This window comes from Etheostoma spectabile, chromosome 10 (assembly GCF_008692095.1).
Source record: "Etheostoma spectabile isolate EspeVRDwgs_2016 chromosome 10, UIUC_Espe_1.0, whole genome shotgun sequence".
Lineage (NCBI taxonomy): Eukaryota > Metazoa > Chordata > Actinopteri > Perciformes > Percidae > Etheostoma > Etheostoma spectabile.
In genome coordinates this window covers 13,808,144-13,829,908 of record NC_045742.1, presented here as the reverse complement: position 1 = coordinate 13,829,908, position 21,765 = coordinate 13,808,144, and the positions used below count along the sequence as shown (strand labels likewise).

At 39.9% G+C, this 21,765-nt stretch overlaps 1 protein-coding gene across 4 annotated transcripts; it reads left to right on the top strand.

The window, feature by feature from the left end:
* lnx2b (ligand of numb-protein X 2b) lies at window positions 1–20,338 on the top strand. 4 transcript variants are annotated; one of them, XM_032527289.1, is made up of 11 exons: window positions 1–248; window positions 359–397; window positions 6,517–7,096; window positions 8,889–9,082; window positions 12,524–12,723; window positions 13,943–14,374; window positions 16,017–16,163; window positions 17,082–17,256; window positions 18,257–18,500; window positions 18,589–18,747; window positions 18,847–20,338. In XM_032527289.1, the coding sequence occupies exons 3-11, from the start codon at window positions 6,690–6,692 to the stop codon at window positions 18,980–18,982; spliced, it is 2,094 nt and encodes a 697-aa protein (XP_032383180.1). In that variant the 5' UTR covers window positions 1–248; window positions 359–397; window positions 6,517–6,689; the 3' UTR covers window positions 18,983–20,338. The 4 variants fall into 4 exon arrangements, with proteins under 4 accessions (XP_032383180.1, XP_032383182.1, XP_032383179.1 ...); XM_032527291.1 differs by having other exon boundaries at window positions 97–397; window positions 8,889–9,073; XM_032527288.1 differs by having other exon boundaries at window positions 99–397.
* The last annotated feature ends 1,427 nt before the right edge of the window (window positions 20,339–21,765 follow it).

Genomic DNA, 21,765 nt, shown 5'->3' with positions numbered 1-21,765 from the left:
CGTTGTCATTTGATTGCAGACTGGCGAGCAGCTTCTGTTATAAATGACTGAAAATTACATAACTGCATTTTTCGATACTTACAGTAACTGGGCACAGTACTGTCTACACCTGCATGGGCTTCTTCCTGTCCTGCGGCGTTTGGCTTCCAAGTATGTTTGCTCGAAACTGGGAAAGTCGCCCAGCCGTTGCCTGTGGGTTGAACTACACCTGGGACATCAGGTTGGGATAATTCAACGACAGCATTGCGGTAAAGAAAAATGTCAGAAAACCTCGATGGTGTAGATGCTGCCCCGGTGTTTTGTGGAGGCTGTTTTAAATTCATTATTTATTGAGTTCACAGTGTTCTCTTTGTTTTAGCGATACGTTAGCTGCTTCCGGAAAACAACCTTCACACAGGTAAGGCGAGTTTCGGTCTCTACTTAAGATAACACTGTCCGTTTATGTACCCAGACATTACACAAAGCTGTTTCTCGCTGTTGTGGGTGTTCAAGGCTCGTGTTTAATGGTTCAATGTAGATGTATTAGAGCACATATTCACTCCGGAAAGTGAGTTTCCGTGTCCAAGGTGTGTAGCAGTTAGCTCTTTCTCAGCAGGTTATATGAGCTGAAGGTGAAGCCATGTCAGGTTTACGGCTGTTATTTTGTAACCGAGATACCGTCAACCTAAGCGATACCCATGAAGGCTAACTTTTATTACCTCCTCTGTCATTTGGATCTGTCACATCGTGGTGTAGTGATTAGGACCAAACCAGCAGTCATGGGCTGACATCAGGGGGGCAGTGAGTTATTTATGGTCCCAGTGACAACACACACATCCAGGCAGGGGTGAAAAAGTGATTACAAATGTCCTTGTTACTGTTATGGAGTAGCTTTGTCATGTATAAAAGTGTAACTCTGAAGTTCCTGATCGCTACTTTCATCTATAAATACATAGCACATGGATTATGGAATATAGGCTACTATTGTAACATATTGTGTAGGCTATTCTATAGATATTTATCTCTTCTAATGATTATTTGTATATTTACTTTGTATTTACTGTTACCGTGGAATGCCTGGATAACTTGCTGCTGTACCACAATCATTTCCCAACTTGGGGTCATTAAAGTCTATCTATCTATCTATCTATCTATCTATCTATCTATCTATCTATCTATCTGCCAGTCAACATCATTGGTGGAAAGGAGCTAAGTACATTAACAATTTTGAGTGTACTTTACTAGAGTATTTCCATTTAATGGTGCTTTATACTTTACAAGACAGGGAAATAAACTAGTTACTTTATTGCAGTTACCTCAATGCTGTAGTTACTGATGAAACAATTTTACATACAAAACACATGATCAGTTTATAGAACATAAGCTACAATAAGTCTTTGTTGAAACCAAGAGGGGAAATGTGTTGTTGCAGCAGCACAAGGACAGAAATAAATATTAAATAGAGAAAGTAAAAATAGTAAGAGAGCTATAAAACTAAAATAAGAATAGCTGTAAAAATAGAAACTAGACAAAGGAAAAGATAAGACAAAGACACGTTTAGAAGGCAAGAGTGACATTGTGGTGTGATGTGATTAATAGCAGCAATGTCAGCAAGTCTAGATGAAAAGGTGGACACTTCTGGCATAAGAGAGAAATGGGGAAAATCTTTAAATATCCAGATTACAAAGGAACAATGGAATCATAGTTTAAAATACTACATAGGTTGCACATCTTCAAATCTAAGATAAGTAAATGGTTGCCCTATGATTCTTCTCTATGCAATAAGTGTCAAACTAACAAAGCCACTCTAGTTCACTGTTATATAATGTGTCCTTTATCAATACCATTGCGATAACATAACATTGTGAAAATAAAGGTACCTTGAGGGAGAACAACCACTAACACTGGTCAACATGCAAAAAAAGAGTCACAAATGCTAACATTTGACATATTTAGTGTGATTTTGTGCAGCTATGCAGTTACTTTAATGACCTGTTTTTAAAAAAGGAATGCTTTTGTACTTTTCAACTAGAGTAATCAACTTCACCTTCAGTAATATACAGTATCAGTAAAGTAACAGTACTTTAGTGTGACCAAAGTATTTTAGTATTTGTGCCACGTCTGCAGTAGCTGTTGCAAGTACACAGACAACAGTTTTTAAGATGAATTGTTGGTGAGGAAAAAAGAACACGTTGTGAAGGTTACTAAAATCTAGATCCCAACCAGCTTTATTTGACCATTATCTTTTTTTGCCAAAAATCAATCATCAGCTGAGTAATAACACTCATTTCTGTTTGAGTTGGTTGTTTTAGTGGATGACTTTCACTGTTAGGAAATGTGCACAAGGCTTTTGTTTATTAGTTACCTTCTGCCCTTAATGCTGAATACAAAGGCAACATCCTTGGCTGATAATGCCATTGGTGGTGTTTGGTTGATATGTGCAGGTAGGGGGTTGTACAGTCGCAGTCTCAGCAGCCCTGTGAATATAAGCTTAACCTCCTTGTGTGACCTGCGGCGAGACACTGGTACCACCACACCATGTGTGTGTCTGAAGTGAGGCTGAGAATCCAACTGGTGTAGTTGTATGAAAGTACGAACTGGGAAGAAGTTTGGTTGGAAAACACTTTGGAAAATAATGCCACTCAGATGGATTGTGTTTTTGATTTATTTCCTGTACACAGAAATGCAATGCAAATGTTGGTCATTGTATTTAGATGACTTTGCATGTTGTTACTATAGCAGTTACATAATGTTCAAACAGTGCTCAAAGTAGATAAATAAATGGTATTTTAATTTAATTACTGATCAGAGAAAATACCTACATAACTCATAAGTAACATGAAACTTAGGCCGCCATAAAAGTTTAATCTTAGACGTATTGGAGCTTTTTACTTAATTATGTCATACATTAACACTAATGGCTAAGAGTCATTCTTGTCTGGATAGTAAGTTGATTCATTTTCCACTTCATGTGCAGAATTTATTTATATTGGTAGTCCCAGACATTTGCGTAAGGCAGAGGTAGACTTGACACACCTCCTGTCTCATGGAGTCATCTAGAAATTATTTGGCTTCACCTGCGTTCACTGAGGGTGTGGCTGCACATGTGACTCACTCATATCGACCATCAAAGTGAGGGATTTAGCTCGGCTTTAAAAGAACGCCACCTCTACGGTAGGTAGGCTAATCCTCCGGGAGACTGGAGGACACTGTTGGTCCACAGACATTTCCCTCTAAAGCTTAGATTGTCACATGATTACAAAGCATTTGATTTGGATAAGGCGTTCCCTCATTAAGGCTGGTTGTATTGAGCAGATATGCTTTGGTTGGCTCTTAACCTGTAAAAACACTTTCATTGTCTTGTTGTGTTAGTTTCATAAACATGGACTTCAACGGTTTCTTTAAATATAAATATTTTAATAATTTTTTAAAACAGATGATTGAAATGAAAATATACATTTATGTGTATATTATACTTCAGCCAACGATAACACACCATCCTTTCTGCATCCATCCCATCAAACCATTTTTGACTTACTATTTTTTTTATGTTGCTCGTTCTGTATTGTTTATTACTGCTTTAATGCTTTTCAATTGTTGTGTTGCTGTAAAGTGCACTGACACCATGTTTAATTTAAATTTAAAATTTGATTGATGATTGATTGATTTACACTTTTCTAGGGCTGCAAGCAATTTTCATTATCGCTTACTCCTTTATTTGTTTGATTAACCAGTCAATCCTTGAGTCTAGTCAGAAATAATAAAACATGTCTCAAGGTAACATCTTCAAATTGCCTGTTTTCTCTAACAGTCCAAACCCCAAATATATTCAGTTTGGAGCTGCAACTAACTTTTAGTTTAATTACAAATCCTGCCACATATTTCCTTAACCATTTGGTCAATTGAATTTCCAGAATTAAATTAAAGAAATGCACATAACAATTTACCCTAAGTCTCAGGTGTCTGACCAACAGTCCACAACCCCCAGATATTCACTCAATAATTCACTTAACTTATCTAATTAAAATGGAAGGAGTCCCTGACTGTCCTTCAATTTTTTCGACAACCATCAGTTTATTTGATCGATTTCACACTTGGCCGGTGTATTGCCGAGGGTCCCCAAGGAAGTGCAGTGTTGAGTGTGAGCTCTTGAGATCTACGGGACATATTTATTAGTAATGTATAACTACCACCAGAGGTACTCTGTGTAGCATATTAAGAGGGGACCTCTATTAACTGTTACACCACTGAACTACAGTTAACTAAAGAACAGGTGAAGAAAGAGAGACCAGAAAGGTTACACTGTAGCAAACTCAAACATTTCAAGGTTCACAATGAACACTTTTTGTTCCCAGAAATAGCCTGTCCAAAAAGCTAGCTGATGGCAAATGACGCAACCACTATGTCATTTAAAACTTGTTTATTATGTTTAAAGAAATGGCAGAGCAGATTCCGAAAACAAATCCAGTGTGGCAGGGTTTACATTTTTTGATGTAAATTGAGGGAGCAAAAGCAATATCGGCTCAAAAAAATCGGCAGCCTGTATCAATCATCAGCTAAGGCTAATGCGGGGGAAAAAAAACAGTATCGGCATCGTACAAAAAAATCCATATCAGTCGATCCCTACACGTAAGACGAGTAGCTTTTATTGATGTCATCCTGTATCCTTGAGAAACATGGATATATACTGCTGTGTCAGTGTGGTAATGGTGGACAGTGATAGATAGCTTCAGAGCAAGCCACCTTCAGATACAATAAGCGGGAAGGTCCCAGTAATCTCCAGGGTCGCTGTATGTCTTCCTGTGAAGATGACCTCTTCTCTGATGAAGACATGTTTCATCCTCTGTGAAATCCATTGGGTGATTTCTGTGGTCAACTGAGACTCCCTGTTAGTGCACGTTACTTTATCACAAAACAAAAAATTAAACCTTGGCTATAAAGCGACATATCCTTTGCAGTAGGGCAGCATGGTGTATTTAATGTGTGTTGTATTGTTTATCTCTTGTTTCACATTTATGCACCACGTAATATGATTTCCAAATAAATAGAGCACAGACTCTTTTCTACTTTGTTTCCCTCTCTGTGCTACAGGATCCATGACCCCTATCCATTTCAGGACAAGGTATCACTTGTACAAAGTAAAGACAACAAGAGAAAGAAGGCCAGTTTGTGTGTGTGACCTCAACCAGTGTAATGTATGGGGAAAGGCTGTTATGAGTTTTGTGTGTTTGCAATCAGTCATTCAGCTGCGGAGAGTACTTTAATGCTTTACCTGTGGTATTGCAACATCAGCAGTCTGAGCCCCCATCCCCCGAACACACACACACACACACACACACACACACACACACACACACACACACACACACACACACACACACACACACACACAGAGGCAGAAGGAACACTTCTGCCTCACTCTGCCTAGTTACAACAATTCCCCACTGCATTCCTCACACCGGTGCAGTCAGAGCTCATACACATCCACGCTGGATGTACATGCACACACACGTACACACACACACATAATTCTAAGTGTGTGCTGCTGGAGAGGCAGGACTCTGGTTTCATTAAGGCTTCAGGCAGCTGTGAGGTTAGAGTCTTGTGTTTGTGTGCAGTGGCTAATGGGAAGATATCAGCTCGGGTGAGTCACTCCAAGACAATAACCCTGAAGATAAAGCAGCCTTTTTGTGCTTGAAATCTTGGACTTGGGTCACATAGAAAAGGTAGTGTTGTGGCTTATATTTTTCATTTTCATATGTGGTAATGTACAAGAGAACAGTCTTCTGTACTCCTTTATGTTCTTAGGACAAAGTGTCTTAAGGTGATATTTGGTGGTGGATCTTTAGCCTCTCAGAGAGCATGAACTCTTCTCAAATCATGCCATTTACTGCAACTTAATAGTGCTTTTTTCTCCCAACCATAATGAGCCGTTAAGTCCAAGCATGCACTGTTTAAGTGGATGCAATTTATCTTACCAGCTAGATTTTATGATCCTAACCTGTATGAGAATGTGTATTCAGTGTAATTTATGATATGTCAGTTTATTTGGATATATTTGTTCAGATATGGATTAAAAGGAGAAAAGAAATCTCCAAAGAATGTGATCCTAATCAGCCCTCTTCTTTTGAGAGAAGTAAAGGAGATTAGGAGCTGCACAAAGGGATGGAGACCACTACCGATTGGGTTCAAGGGGTCATTAGTGATTGGGGTTGCATTTCTGCCAAGTTCATTCAAAACTCTTATTCTCGTGTAGTGCCATGCCTTTGTTCCTTTCCATTAGCAGGGGTTTGACTTTATTCCTTTTACTCTTGCCTCATTTCACAGAGTTTAGCCCTTTCAATGTGGAGCACGGTGACTTTTAGCTAAGATGAGAATTCCTTTTGTCCCTCAGGAAACTAGCTGAGAGGAAGCAGCTGCAGCTTGCTGCCATATTGCTGCTGCTCTGTGGATTTGTCATTTCCTGTGGCTCTAGCTGGTATGAGTAGAAATAGTCCAACTTCTGTACTAGGCCTTACTGTGTTTCTCTCTCTACAGAAAATCAAATGAAGACATGGCGACAACATTGTTGACTGGATCATTGTTTCACTCTCCCAGTTTGAATGGATTTTAGCCTTGGCCATGCAGACATAGACTTGTGAACAGACCGTTTTTAAGGAGATAAGAGGACGCTGATTATTTCCAAAGACGTTTGGACTGATCTTCAGCCAATGGCTACAACAGAAACCAAAGTTGCCGGCAGCAGTAGCACTCCGGGTCTGTCATGGGCGCGGGTGTGTAAAGAGTGTGGCCAGCAGCATGAGGGCTTGGATAGCCACCTGTATGAGTACCAAGATGAGGTGGATGATGAACTGGTTTGCCACATCTGCCTGCAACCCCTCCTCAGACCTATGGACACCCCTTGTGGCCACACATATTGCTTTCATTGTTTGAGCAACTTCTTGAAAGAGCAGGACTTCTGCCCTGTGGACCGCCTGCGACTGCAGTTACATTTATGCCGTCCTTCCAGTCTGCTGGTTCGGAACCTGCTGGACAAGCTGACTGTGATGTGCCCCCACTCTTCAGAGTGTCAGCAGCAGATGCAACGCTGTGAACTGCAGCCTCACCTACACAACAGGTGAGACTCTGAATGGGATGCTGACAGGCCATGATCAGTTTTAGTGGATATTGTTAAACCTCAACCTGGCTAAATATATATATATATATATACAAACAAATATTCCCCCTCTATCAAATAGAAAGGGGTGTTCACAATATTATGAGCAGCCTTTCAATGTAATGTAAACCTGTACAATGGTTTGGCAAATACTACTTTTCAAACCTTTGGTAATAGTTGTAGTTTCATAACATTTGTGCCTATTGTGCTGCAGCAGAGGTAAGCCAACAAGTACCCAAATCAGAAATTCTTACCAACGACAGACTGTTTCACACAAATTATTAAGATAATGCATGGATGATAGATTACTATGGTTATAATCCTGAATTTCATCCATTTGTCAAGAGGCACAGAGAGGTTTTTAGCAGGGATTCAAAGCACAGGTTCAAATGAAGGCCAAGGCATATCAGGAAGAATCCGGGATCACATCTGAAGAGTTGTATGTTACGGTGGTGGGTAGCACATTATAGTGCAAGGTGGTGGGCATGTAAACAAAGCAGTGATCACGGGGTAATAATTCATAGCAACATAATGCTGCATATAAAAACATGACAATGACATATTACTTACAAAGTTGAATTAAATTGTCTCTAAGGTGTGGAACTGTCCCATCCTACTAGTCACTGAAAACAAATCCCCCTGACTGGTCACTAAGGGAATAGTTTGACAATTTTGGAATTACACTTACTTTTTCGAGAGATTGCTATCACAGTCATGTCTGTCAGGTTAATATGAAGCTGCAGCCAGTTAGCTTAGCTTAGTGGAAAAATTGGAAGAATGGAGAAAATCTACCTTTGTTTGGGTTTGTCTGCCTACCTGTACCTCTTAAATTCACTACTTCACACATTTGTTTAATCCATATGAAATTAAAGTGTAAAAATGACAAATTTCAGCTGGATGTAGTTTCATTTATGATGTAGAGTGGTATTAATCTTCTCATCTAACGCTCTGCAAAAAAGCTTCCTTACTATTCCTTGAAGTGGATGGATACCTTTTTTTTGTAAGGTGTATCAAATGTAATTTCTCCCATATACATATCTGCATGCACGCATTTACACTTGAAGGCTAACATAAGATCTGAAGTTGAAGTCATGTCAAAATAATTTGGACTACTTCTCAGGAATGTAAAACAACTGTCATCAACATTGTTTTTCTCTTCTATGTGTACTTTCAAAAGCTGTGTTATTCCCCTGTTTGTAGCTGTGGCATTTATTCCCCTAGCTTGGTCCCTCTTTGAACGCATAAACTTGTTATTATTAAGCTTAAGGAGAGGTGCTGGTCAGTTGGCTTGTTTTTCCACATGGCCAGTGTGGTGCTTATCATCCTGGTGGCCAGCCATGACGCATTCAGTTGTGGGTGGCAGATAGTCCTGCTGCAGCCTCTCTGTGCAAACAATATGGAGACAAAGTTCAGGCATATGGAACAAGCAGCAGTCCAAGCACTCTGACTGACTTAATCAGACTCAACCTGTCTCGCCCAGACACCCTGCAATGCAGTGAAATTGTCTATTCATCTGCATAGTGCTTCGCTTCTTAACCTGTGAATGAATATTCTCTTCTTGTCTCCTTTTTGCCCTCTCCAAACACTTTAAGCGTCCATTTTGTTTCACACTCCTTGGTAACCTGAAACATTTTAGGACACCCCCTTTTATTTCACAATAAAATTGTGTTGTTTCTAAAAGTGAAATCACTAGTTGATCACTAGCCAAATCATTCTCTTTACTAGTTTCCTCCACGTTCCTATCTTTCCCCAGATGTCCTGTTTTTAGAAGACTGAGGGAGGAAGCAGAGAAGAGGAAGAGGCCCTCGTGGAATGAGCTAAAGGGGCGTAAGGGTGACGGGGAGTCGTCTGGTGATGCTAAACATTCAGCAACGGTTTCCCGAAATCCCACCAAAGATCAACCTGAGCCTGGGCTGATTAATCCTGCCTATGAAGAAAGTGAGGATGGTATGGAGTCATTTTAACACACTAACAACCAACATTTTATCTGCGATTCAGTCCCACAAGACTGTTTTCTATTCAAATAACAGAGCGTAAGTACAGGGACTTTTCTGTTTTCTTTGTACCCACGTACAAACAAACATAATAATTAAAATCAACACTTCTATTGAAATGTTTCGCAATAGGAGGCTGGTCATACTGTGGCTGGAAGTGACACAGAATAATGTTCATAGAAGCTTCTAGGTTGAACAGAAATAGTTTCCCATGTTAGGATAATTCATAAACTCTTAAAAGTTTGTTTACTTGCAGCAAGTAGAGTCAGTTTACAGCAAATGACTGAAGACATACCTTAACAGTAGCTTTTTACAGGGAAAAAGGAGTAATATTCAAACAAAGAGAGTGTCTCTGGTCAGGCTTGATGTCTCCTCCACATGCCCTGTCCTCAGGGGTTTTCTGTACTTTCCACAAGGTCAGTGAGGATCATGATTATCACATGATAAACGGAAATTAATGCACAGTTTGTTATGCAAATAGTTTAACACTTAAACGAAGCCAAGATTATAGCAAGCATAACTTTTCTAACACCAGGCTTGGGTTAATTAGAGAAAACCTAAAGCCTTGTGCCTGTGTGGATGGTTGTCGAAAGACACGGACAAGATGGTTATGTCTTTAGCCTTAAGGGTTTGATTCCAAGTCTGTCACAGGTGAATCATCAGGCAAGTTGTAGGAACATGTAACACCTCACAGATGTATTAACCAAACAGTTTCATCACCTGGAAAAAACCCTAAAAGCAACCTGCAAGCCAGAACCAGGGGCCAATTTCCACTAAAACATAGTACATAGACATAGCACCTGGTAATCAGTGTCCACAGAGAAGTTGGCATGGCAGGCATTATAATTTCTATTTTAATGAAATTACTGTTTTATGCTCGTAAAATCCCTTAAAGGAAATACAATGAGCTTACACTTTTAAATTCTTAAATTAAGCTTTATATTTATTTATTGTTGATATAGTATATATCAACATATATTAGAGCAATGACACTGTCCAACGCCCTGTTTAGCAGAGACACTGAGGGACACTGTCCAACGCACTGTTAAGCAGAGACACTGTGACAGAACGTGGGAGACCGTGCGCAAAGCAGGGGACATGATATCATATTTGGTATCTATTCGTACTATCTGTGCTAACTGCGGGGACTTTATTTTACACATTTCACTGCTGTGCAACTTCAAAAAAGTGTCCTGCGCATGTCTCAGCCTAATGTCAGTCAGAGCATGTGAATGCAGCGCCCACTTTTCATCAGTATAATGCACTGTTACTCCGAGATAATTCTGGTTACCCCGTGAGTCCAGTAGTCCCTAGCAAGAGAAACAGCGGGTGTATGTTTTGCAGTCCTCTCCTTTTCATACAACTTGTGTATTCTTGTGATGGTGCGTGTTGAGGGAATCTCGTACCCGCCGTCGTCGTTGCGATTTTCAGACCGATGTTTCAGACTGGAAGTACTCCGGTGATAAGAAAATTCGACTTTGCAGTATTTACAAAGCCTGTGAGCAACAAACTTTTACAATTATAAAGAAATTATTGTGTGCGCGATAAAAAAAATTGTCGGCGTTAATGAATTAATTAGTTAACGCGATAATAACACGTTAACTTGCCCAACCCTAATAAATATTTGCACAAAAATAGCAACATGTTGAATATTCCAAGTAATGCTATCTCTTGAATACATGCCTTTGTAGTGCTTGTGGGACTAAAGCTACATCTACACTAATACGTTTTTGTTTGAATATGCTTTGCTTCGTTTACGCCTCGTGTCCACTCTACCCCGCTGTTTCCAAGCCCCTAAAAGCAGACATTCGGAAACACTGCTTAACCTGTTCAAGTTTGAAAACTCCAGCGTTTTGTTGTGTTCTGGAGGGGCAAAAATTGAGACCTTTGGAAACTACAACGCAGACACCCATGTCCAGGGGTGGAGTGGGGCACTAAAATCAACTGCGAAAATTCTGCCGGAACCGGCCCACCACCGGTCCAACCCTCCATTTATCAATAACACATACAAAATCTATTTTTTTAAACCCAAATTATGCAATGTTTCTTTGTGTGGAATTCCTCCATCTGTTCTAACGCCAGCCAAGTCTACGCATTTGGGAAGGACTTAACGGAAATATGAGACCTGACCACTAGATGGCACTAGACAAATGCACATTCTTGACAATAAAGTGTAGGTTTAAAGCTGTTATTGGTTTTCTATTACTAAACAGATGCTGAAATATAACATCATATACTTCTCATAGCATTGTCTGATCAGCATTATCGCTCGGCTGAGTCTGACTGAATTCTAAAACTGTGTGAAAAAACGGAACAGGCGCACATACAATTATTCTTTTTACAGCATAATGATAATTGCGTTCTCCCAACAAAATATGACCACTAATTAGTCAATACCATACCAACATTTTGCTACTTCAGAATAAGGTTATATCTGCGTTCATATAAGTTTTTAGATATTGAGGTTTAAAGTTTTAGCATTGCAAATAGCAAAAGGACTAATGGAGGACATTACAAATAGCAATACTGCCACTCATTCAGATAAAACTGATCATAAATGTTTTGTTTATGAAGAAGGTATTTCAAACCCAAGACTGGTTACTTAAAATGGAGCTCATTTGAGATGGTGTTACTTGCATTGAGGAGATAATCACTACCAAATAGGCTATCTAACCCGTTTTAGTTAGTAGTCGCTCATTTATCTCCCTACGTTTCTGTAAATACACTTGACCTGCAATCGGTTCATTGGATAAACGCATTCCCTATTCCCATGAAGCTTTGTTCCATTCTACGATAATTTAAGAAAAACAAACAAATTAAATTGTTGTATTTTTATTTGTGACCATGACATTTCTGTAACACCTGAATATGAATAATTGAATTAAGATAGGCTAGATTGATGGGAGAGGCTACACCAAATCAGTACGTTGACGGGAGAGATGAATGTTCAGGGTAACCAAGACTGAGATATAGAGAGTGAGCAAGTGGTATAAATATTGTTTGAACTTTTTGTGTATGCTGATAGTGGGAGTCCTAGAGATTGTCGTGGAGAGTATGTAATAACAGCAATTTTAAGGGCCCATGCACAGCTGCTTATGTCTCACGGCCCCTGCCCATGTCATTCAGTCTTATCAGTTAGGCAGGATGCAGTCTGGATCAATGGACTATTCTTTTAATTATGTTTTTTTCACTCCCAGGTATTAACGTGAATAGTGTTAAAACTTCATATTGGAATGATTGATTACCACAAACTGTTTGTTTAATAGTGATTTAAAAAAAAAAAGAAGAAGTGAAATCAGCCAACAAGAGCAGAGGAGTGGGAGTGTGTGCTTCATACAAATTAATAAACAGTTATATGTATTCTACTTGTCTTATCTGTTCGCCATCACTCCAGACAACACCCCCTTGCGGTCCAGTCTGGTGGCTGAGGCCAACGTGGTGGAGCTGTTCAGAGAAGAGCCTGAAGAGGATCTGGGCCTTCGCATTGTGGGGGGGAAAGACACACCGCTAGGGAACATAGTCATCCAGGAGATTGTCCGGGACTCGCTAGCAGCTCGTGATGGCAGACTGGCCCCGGGGGACCACATCTTAGAGGTGAGAGACTCAGAAACTAAATGAGAAAAGTCAAGTACTCATCTTTTTTTCAGCATGGGAATTCAGATGTATAGTAGTGGCGTAGCGTGACACGGTTCAGTTCAGCATATTTTTGCATAAACAACTTGTCATCACATTCTCATGGTATTGTGAACATGGTGCTTGCAGCAAGTTAATACAAAGTAGATATTCAAGATAAACCGGTTCTTAAGTCAATCGTTACAAGGCGTGGTTAATGTGTTTATAGCTTTACCTGATTAAAACATTCCATTTGATTACAATATCTTATCTTAATTTGTCCAACCAAGAGTCCAAACCCAAAAATCTTCAATTTTCTATAATGTAAGAACTTGGAGTCATTAAATATTTGGCATCTTTGCTTGAAAATTGATACATTTTTACTTGCAGAATACTTATCTGTTAATCTTCTAATCGTTCTAGCTCTAGTTCCACTATGCTATTCCCATTTTACAGACATTTTATTATCTAAATTATGGAGTTTGGTGTCAAGTAAATATTATAAACATTTATGAACTACTTGAGTGTGGTTTATTCACAGTAACACTTTTGATTTCCACAGAGGAGATTGGAAGTTCAAAATATAACTGAAGATTTTAATAAGTTGCAGTTTCCTGTCCTCCAACAATGCCCTCCTTGTATTTCTACCCTCCGGGTCCCCTGGAACATGGTAGCGCTGTAAACCGATCTTATAAACTATTTGAGCTTCAGCTCTGTTGCTTTTCCACCGTAGACAACCAATCCCAAACGTGGAAATGCAAACAAAACCCTGTCTTCCAGCAGGCTGCCTTCAGGATGTGAAACATTAGCTGCAGTTTTTTTTGGCTTTGTGGAAAGCTGGTGGATGTAAAGAGATATGGTGAGGACGAGTGAAGATTGCATCACTAGGATCAATCTTTGTCTTCCCCTTGAATCAATGCATTGAAATTTATAAAGGCCAAATTTACATCAGATTTCTGAGGCATATTTTGTTTTGAAATGTTTTAAACAGAAGAGGCAAGCTGATGACAACTTGTATTTGTACTTGTAGCATTTGTTTTGGTTCTGATCATTCTGGTGAATCTCACTTTTCTGCTCAACAAAACCCATTTTCTAACTTTCTATAGTGCCAGCATCTACAAACAGTGTGTACTGCAATGTTTGTATTAGGCTGCTGCACCATTGACTGTTGTTTCTTCTCTCTGTGACGTTTTGTCTCCAGGTGAATGATGTCAGCCTGGCTTCAGTCCCCCACGCCCGGGCCATCGCAGTGCTGCGGCAGCCTAACCTCCTCAGGCTCACTGTTATGCAGGAGAAAGGTTTCAAATCAAGGGATCCACGGTCTGATCACTACCCTTCCTCTTGCACCACTTCCACCGCCTCCCAGCCTTCTCACAGTCCCCATGGCAACGCTACCTCCAATAACAACCCCGGCACGGTCCTGCAGGTGACTCTAATGAAGAGTCAGCGCACCGAACCACTTGGCATCAAACTCATACGCAAATCTGATGAGAGTGGCGTTTTCATCCTGGACCTGCTGTCTGGTGGTTTGGCAGCCAAAGACGGAAAACTGAGGAACAATGACAAGGTGTTGGCCATCAATGGACATGACCTGAGGCACGGTACACCTGAGAGCGCTGCCCAGATCATACAGGTACAGTATATTAAAGGACCGAAGATATGATTTTGTACATTTTAGCACATTAACTACAAATAACGCATGCAACATTATCAAATACATTTTTCTAAAGCATGCCAATTCTTATTATTAAAGTATGTTTAGTAATTAGGATAATGTATTTGTGAGCATGGACTAGTTTGAGCTCATTTCTGTTGGTGCATTTAAGAAATTACAGACAGATTTGAGTTGATTGTTGCCAAAAAAGTATTGCACATATGATGTTTAAAAAAAAAATTTTTTTAAACCAAGTTAAATCATAAAAGACTGATGTTCGGCTATGGCTAGTTTCCCATCATCACATGGGGTTTCCCACAAACACCTGAATGCAGACAAACTAAATGCTTTCAGAAGAGTCACTGCTTTCAATGACTTTTACAAGGATTTAACAATAACAAAAAAGGTCTAAAAGCAGCAAGCCTTGTTCGCTTGGAAGTTACATTAGCTGACTCTTTTATCCAAAGCAACTTACAATTGCTATATGTCAGAGGACACACATCTGGAGCAACTATGGGTTAAGTGTCTTGCTCAGGGACACATTGGTTGATGTATCGCAGCGGGAATTGAACCCTGATCTCCCACACCAAAGGCATGTGTCATATCCACTGTTTCATCACCACCCACCCAGTTAGAACGTTCATTACACCACACAACAGAAAAGTGATAAATAATAGTGACCAAGATGTTGACGATTGAATCCTACAAGTAGTTGGGCAATGCTGTTGCACGGGGCTGTCGTTACCATATTTTCGTGAAAATCACAATGTTGCGGTTCATAATCCATTCATGAGCTGAATTACACAGCCAAAGTTCATCCATTTTGTTTGCTAAAGACTGATGCATTGTGATAGCCGATAAGGAGTTAGCCTACCATTAGCACTCCGGGTTCTCTTGGTCTCAGACAAAAATGACTGGATTTTATTTCAACTCCACAACTGCGGGATATCACTTAAATGCCTGTGCATTCACCGATGTATTTGCATTTCTGCTTTGCTTGGCCATAAACATTAATATTGATTTTGAATACACAGTTGCTGATCAAATGTAGAACTATTTACCTCGTCAAAAAAAATAGTGGTTGTGTGTTTTGAATGTCGTGAGCTTCTCTCTGTCTGGCTCACTTAGTCTTTCCCACTCTGGGTGTTGGACACTTGGATAGATACTCCCCTTTCCATGGAAGTTTCATCCCCCAAGACAGATAGGAAGGATGGAGAGAGAGCCTGAATGAGGCAGTAGTACTGTACATTTACAGTAATGATGCTTTGTTTACTATTCTGATTGTGTATTTGGTATGCACCATTCAATTCAAATGTGACTGTGAACTTAAATTAAACAGCACATTGTAGTTTCTGTATTTATCACCAAAGCATTTATCATGAATTTTAATGGGGATTTAAGGTGTGCACCCCTACATTTTCTGTCTTTGTCCCTAAAATTTTCATTTAGGGGCTACCGTGCTCCTAGTAAAAAAAAAAAAGAAGTAGTCTGGAGCCCTGGATGCTGCCAGATAGTCATGGCATGGAAATGGTCGGCAGTAATATAAATTAAATGTTGTTAATTGCACAAAACAAATAAAACTTTCAAAATGAAAACCCCAACCTTTTTTGTGTACATTTAGGCGAGTGAGGTACGTGTGAACTTTGTGGTGATGAGACCTGCAGAGAATCAGGAGGAAGGAGGAAGCAGCAGAGAGGGACAACACAGCAGAGCAGCCAGGAGGGCACCTGAGATGCAGTACTTCAGGCGCCGGTCCACCTACATGAAGGTAACACAGAACATTTCCTCGCAAACTAATGGTTGAATAACACGGTTTGTGTCTAGATTTATTTGGGTTCTTTCCAGCTGTTGCAACTTCCTCATACACCACTAACCGCAATGTTGTTCGCAGTATCTTACAAACGTTACATGTTTCTGTTTACACAGTGTAATTGTGATGACCGCTCCTTTGTCAGTCACACTCATTTGTACCATACACTGTCAGTAGGAAGAAAAGCAACCCACCCTCCCCAGTCGGGGGTGAGAAGCTTTGAGAGCAGACACCTGCGTCAGTGATCGGAGATGAAAGCCTCCCTCTGTCGTGATCAAAAGGCCTGGGGTGCTGCTCACTCTGCTGCTACAGGGCCACTGGCTTGTTGTTTTTTTGGTTGTTTCTTTGGGTGGCAGAGGATCAAAGCTGGTAACAGTTAGCTTTCGCCTGCAGAGTTGAGCCTTTTCGTGTTGCTGGGGGGGGAGGGGGGATGGGATCCCTGCTGGGGGGGAGGAAGAGCCCCCTCCTCCCCCCAGCTTCCCTTCTGATGGTTTATAGACTCCAGAGAGAAACAAGGAGGCTGGTTGAAGCTGTCATTTTCCACACATCTTTTCCACTACGAGAGCAGAGTGTTGATCCTCACACGTTACCTCTACCCTTACCTCTCAGCTCCTTCTCAAATGTTTCACATTTGTTTCTACGAGTGGTTTTGTAAGAGGAATCAATTAAGTCAAAGGATCCTGGAGGTGTGTGTGTGTGTGTGTGTGACAAAATGAGATAAAACAAAAATTGTTGTGGAGAATTTGTGAAACATGGCATCCTGAACAAGGCCAGCATATTTTATTTAAAAATCCATACGTATGTTACATATGTTGATCAATATTAATGACTTGTTGTTGCTTGGTATTAATTGGTATTAACTCACCGTTCATAAAGGATCCTCCAGGTGGGTTTTCCAGCCAGGAGAAGACTGTGAGCCTGAAGAAGGAGCCTCGGCTCTCCCTGGGCATCACTATTGCCGGGGGGCGGGACATTCGCAGCCGTCTGCCCGTTTACATCACAAGTGTGCAGCCTGTCGGCTGTCTTCACCGAGACGGCACCATCAAAAGAGGTACAAAGCAGCATCTGGTGATGTGTGTTATTGATGTTTAATAAGGAATTTGTATTTGAAGCTTTGAGCTTCGCAATTAGTCTTTGCAATGTTATTAAACTGGCAAGGACTGCATCTAACTATTTTAATTAAGGAATAATCATTTGTGAAAAATGGCAACGTCTTTTTGTTTTGTCTGACCGAAAGATAATATATTTCCTATTATGTCTGACAAAGAAAATCCACAAATCCTCACATTTAACTTGCTGGAACCAGAGAATATTCAGAATTTTTGCTTGAAAAATGTTGAAATTGATGATTCGATTATTAAAAATAATTGCTTATGAGTTATCTGTCGATCAACTAACCAATTCATCAACTAATCTTTGCTAACTAACCGTTGATAAATGTAAATGCACAGAAAGGAGTTGTGAGTGTATCAAGAGTAGGTTAGTAATTCTGTGGGAACATTTTGAATAAATACACTCAAGTTAACATCAGCAGGAACCTGTTTATGGGAAACCATTTCCAGTTCTGTTTGCAAATCCATTACAATGTGACAATTAGCTAAAAGAGAGGGCAATTCTCTTTTCACTTGCTTCTGTTCAGCGACACAATGTGGACACTTAAACAGAGGATGTATGCTAAAATAGAGGCTTCACACTGGCTTCTTTAGGAGAGGTGTGGCCTCCTTAAAGTACATCCACATTAAGACGTTTAAATTTGTAAATGCATCCCTTTCTCTCCGTTTTAGCCCTTCTTCCAGACTAAACACTAAACAGTGTTTTTCTCCTCCCAAAATAATTTCTCCCAATCGTTTTTACACAATTTAGATGGCTTCATTTAGACATAGTCTGTTGTTATCCAGTCTCATCCATATGGTTAAATTGACAGAAAATTGAGTACACCGTTAATTAAAAGAAATTCAATTCAAAACTACTCCTCATGTTGAACACAGAGATCCTCTTAAATAACCAGAGAATTTCAGTGTCTGTTTACAACCTCATCTCTGTCTCCTCAGGCGATATTCTGCTGAGCATCAACGGTGTCGATCTAACCCAGCTGACCTACAATGAGGCCGTTTCTGTGCTAAAGGCTCAGACTGCTCAGTCCCAGGTGACCCTCCGTGTCATCCAGACTCTCTCCGAGGACTCAGAGGAGGACACAGAGGCTGCCAACAAGGACGAACTGGACACTGTGGATGACCCACGAGACGACGCCCTCAGCTGGACACCGCTGTGGACTCGCTGGCTGGGACTACCCAGGTAGAGCCTGCATTCTACTTGTCCACTTGTGTATTCTGTTCATTTTGATGTCAAAGAGTTAGCGCTGACTCTGCCCTCGTCCTTTCAGTCCCATGCACTGGTGCCGGGACATTGTCCTGCAGAAGACCAACAACGAGAGCTGGGGCTTTAGTATCGTCGGTGGCTACGAGGAGAGCCACGGCCAGCAGCCTTTCTTCATCAAAACCATTGTGCCTGGTACACCTGCTCACTTTGATGGACGCCTCAAGTAAGTTAAGCCCAGTTTGACACCCACATTCCGGAATGAGCTCCTGCATCCTTTTATCGCTCTTACTCTCCACGTTAATGGTCTGTGGTTCCCTTCCAGGTGCGGTGATGAGATTGTGGCGGTGAACGGAGCCACAACAGTGGGAATGAACAACTCCTCTCTCATCCCCATGCTCAAGCTGCAGAAGAATAAAGTCACATTGACTGTGGTGTCATGGCCAGGGAGTCTTGTGTAGCGAAACACGCCTGCCCCATTCACTCTCTTTTCTTTCTATTACCCTCTTTAATTGCTTATAGCACACACAGATCCTCGCCCTGTTCAGCTGCATTCTTGACTGGGCCACTCACTGTCCCTTCCGTAGGCAACTCATAGTTACATTTGCATTGTTGTTCAGTGTTTTGATCAGTTATGTAAGACAGAACGTACGTGATTAAGAACCCTTCTATGTACAACGTTTGTTTCAGTGTCCTCTCACTCAAATGGCAGATGATTGCACCAAATGGGTTTAAGCAGGGTGCAGGAATGATGACAGTCAGTGACAATCAAATATATCCTACGGACACTGGAAGGATGGTTTTGCTTTTTGGAATACAATTTTCTAACATGAATTGTTTTGCTTTCCTGTTATCTTTTGTGTGATTCACATAAACAGCATCCAAAGTGTTGTTCTTACGATATATGTAGACAGTTGTGATAAGAAGATGGATGCTGTCTGTAAAGACTCACGCCAAAGACAGAAACATCATCCTGTCCTGTAGCTCTCATACCATGTGTCACTTGATCTACTTTATTTACATTGCACTTCCAAGACGTGCAACAGAAGCAGGAAGCCGTGATGAGAATTCAAGTAAATTGAGACAAAGTGACGTTAAGGATAACATCAACAGCAACTGCAGTGACCAAAACCACCTTTGGTTTTAACAGGGAGGTTGGTGAATAGACCTACAGTCCCTTTTGGTTTAAACTTAACAGGAAACCTACACATACCATTTAATCTGAATTGCATAGGTAGGAAACAGCTTGAGTTGAAGTTTATTTTCCTAGGTAGCTGTTGATACTACAAATGCTGCAATAGAAAATACACTTTTATATTGTTTAAAACAGTGAGCTGGTCTATTGAAGCAACTGATTCTGTGATGAATGTTTGGTCTTAATCAAACATGTTAGACCATAAATTACAAATTCAGCAGACTTGTCCATTGAGCAGTTCTCTGTATTTATTATAAAATGATATAATACTGAATGACTTTGATAAGCAGGTGCCTTGTAGACATTGAAGGACAAACAAGAATGTATACTTGACATAAATTTTCACTGTACAAATTTTTTTCCCCTCACTATTTCCTCCCATTATATTGTATTCTAGGAGTTTTAAAGGAGAACGGCCTTGTTCAGATTTGTGTTACCTCGTTCTTTTTGTGTCAACACATTCCCAGTGGCCTTTCTTGTGTCTTAATTGAGACCAGACTTATAGAATAATTAAGAATAGTTTTGAGTCAGAGTGGCTGTGACATACAATATATACAGTAGGTAATGTGTGTATTAACCCGTCCACTGTTTCATTATGTTCAATAAAATCTTAACAAATCAAGCTGTTCTTCTGTGAATCACGGCTTCTAACTGCACTGTGGGGGGTGTCACATTAAGCGGTATGAAGGCAGAGCAGTGACAACAAGATCCCAGAGAAAAGTTCATCAGTGTAGCAAAGAGCAATGGACATAATTTGAGGTAAAAATAAAATATTACAGATTCACTATTTGTCCTGGCTAAAAGCTCATATAGTGTCAGGAAAATGGTAAAGAATCACTGCAACTCACATGTCAGTGGGAATGTAAATTTTACTGGGCTTCACAAGCTGCTACTGGTTACAATCTCAGAGTTTCAGAAGGGTTTGGTAGTTGTGCCACTTTTACCGATAAAATATCAAATTTTGAGTGCAAATGATTGAAATCATTTAGCCCAGTCAGTAATGTCCAATAAACTGTACAGTCTGTTCATGGCTCAGTCTGACCCCTAGTGGATGGAAACTGAAAAGAATACAGAAGTCAGCTAGGTTTCTTACTTTTTTTTAAATTTTGTGAAACACTTACTAAATGATTTTTTTTTCCGTATGAATCTTAAACTCATCATCAGTCAGGATATGTACATGCAAAATTAAAAATTATCAAATTTTTGTTTTTATAAAGTCTGCACACCGTTTGGGTACAAAGAATCTGGATTACATGAAATGTTGGTTTTGGAGTGCTACCGCAGTTCAAGTTTGTGAATATTCTGCATGTGTAACACATGACACAGTTACAGTACACCCTCTCCTGTTCTATTACACACACACACAAACCCAGACACATTTGTGTTTGTACATGTAGATACACAAGGCAGCAAGACCAGCACAACTTGCTGCTAATGCAAAAGGTACATACAGTATGTAAGTCACGCAGACACTCAACTCTCATTTGGTGGTAGAAGAAGTACTCAGATCCTTTAGCTAAGTAAAAGTGGCAATACCACAATGTGCAAATACTTTGTTTCAAGTAAAAGTCTTTCAACATTCTGCTTAAGTAAAAGTACACAGGTATCACCAGAAAAATGTACTTAAAATACCCAAAGCAAAAGTACTCTTCTTGTTGCAGGACAGATTACAACTTTATCATTCTATTGGTGACGTCACATAAATTGTAACTATTAGCTTTAGAAAAATGCAGTGGAGTAGAAAGTACAATATTTCCCTCTTAAATGTAGTGGACTACAATTATAAAGCACTATAAATTTGAAATACTTGTGTTCAAGTGGAACCAAATAACTTAACACATTCATTACAATCATTTTAGATGTAGGTGCTGTGTTTATGTTGAAATCCTAAATTTATTAAAATAAACTGTTAAGCTAACGTGTATTATATATTCAGAATGTTATACTACCATTACAAATTATATTGGGAATTAACTAAAACTATTAGTGGAAAGTTTAAACTATTGAAGTACTTGTGCAGTAAATGGTCACTGACAACTAAACAGGGAA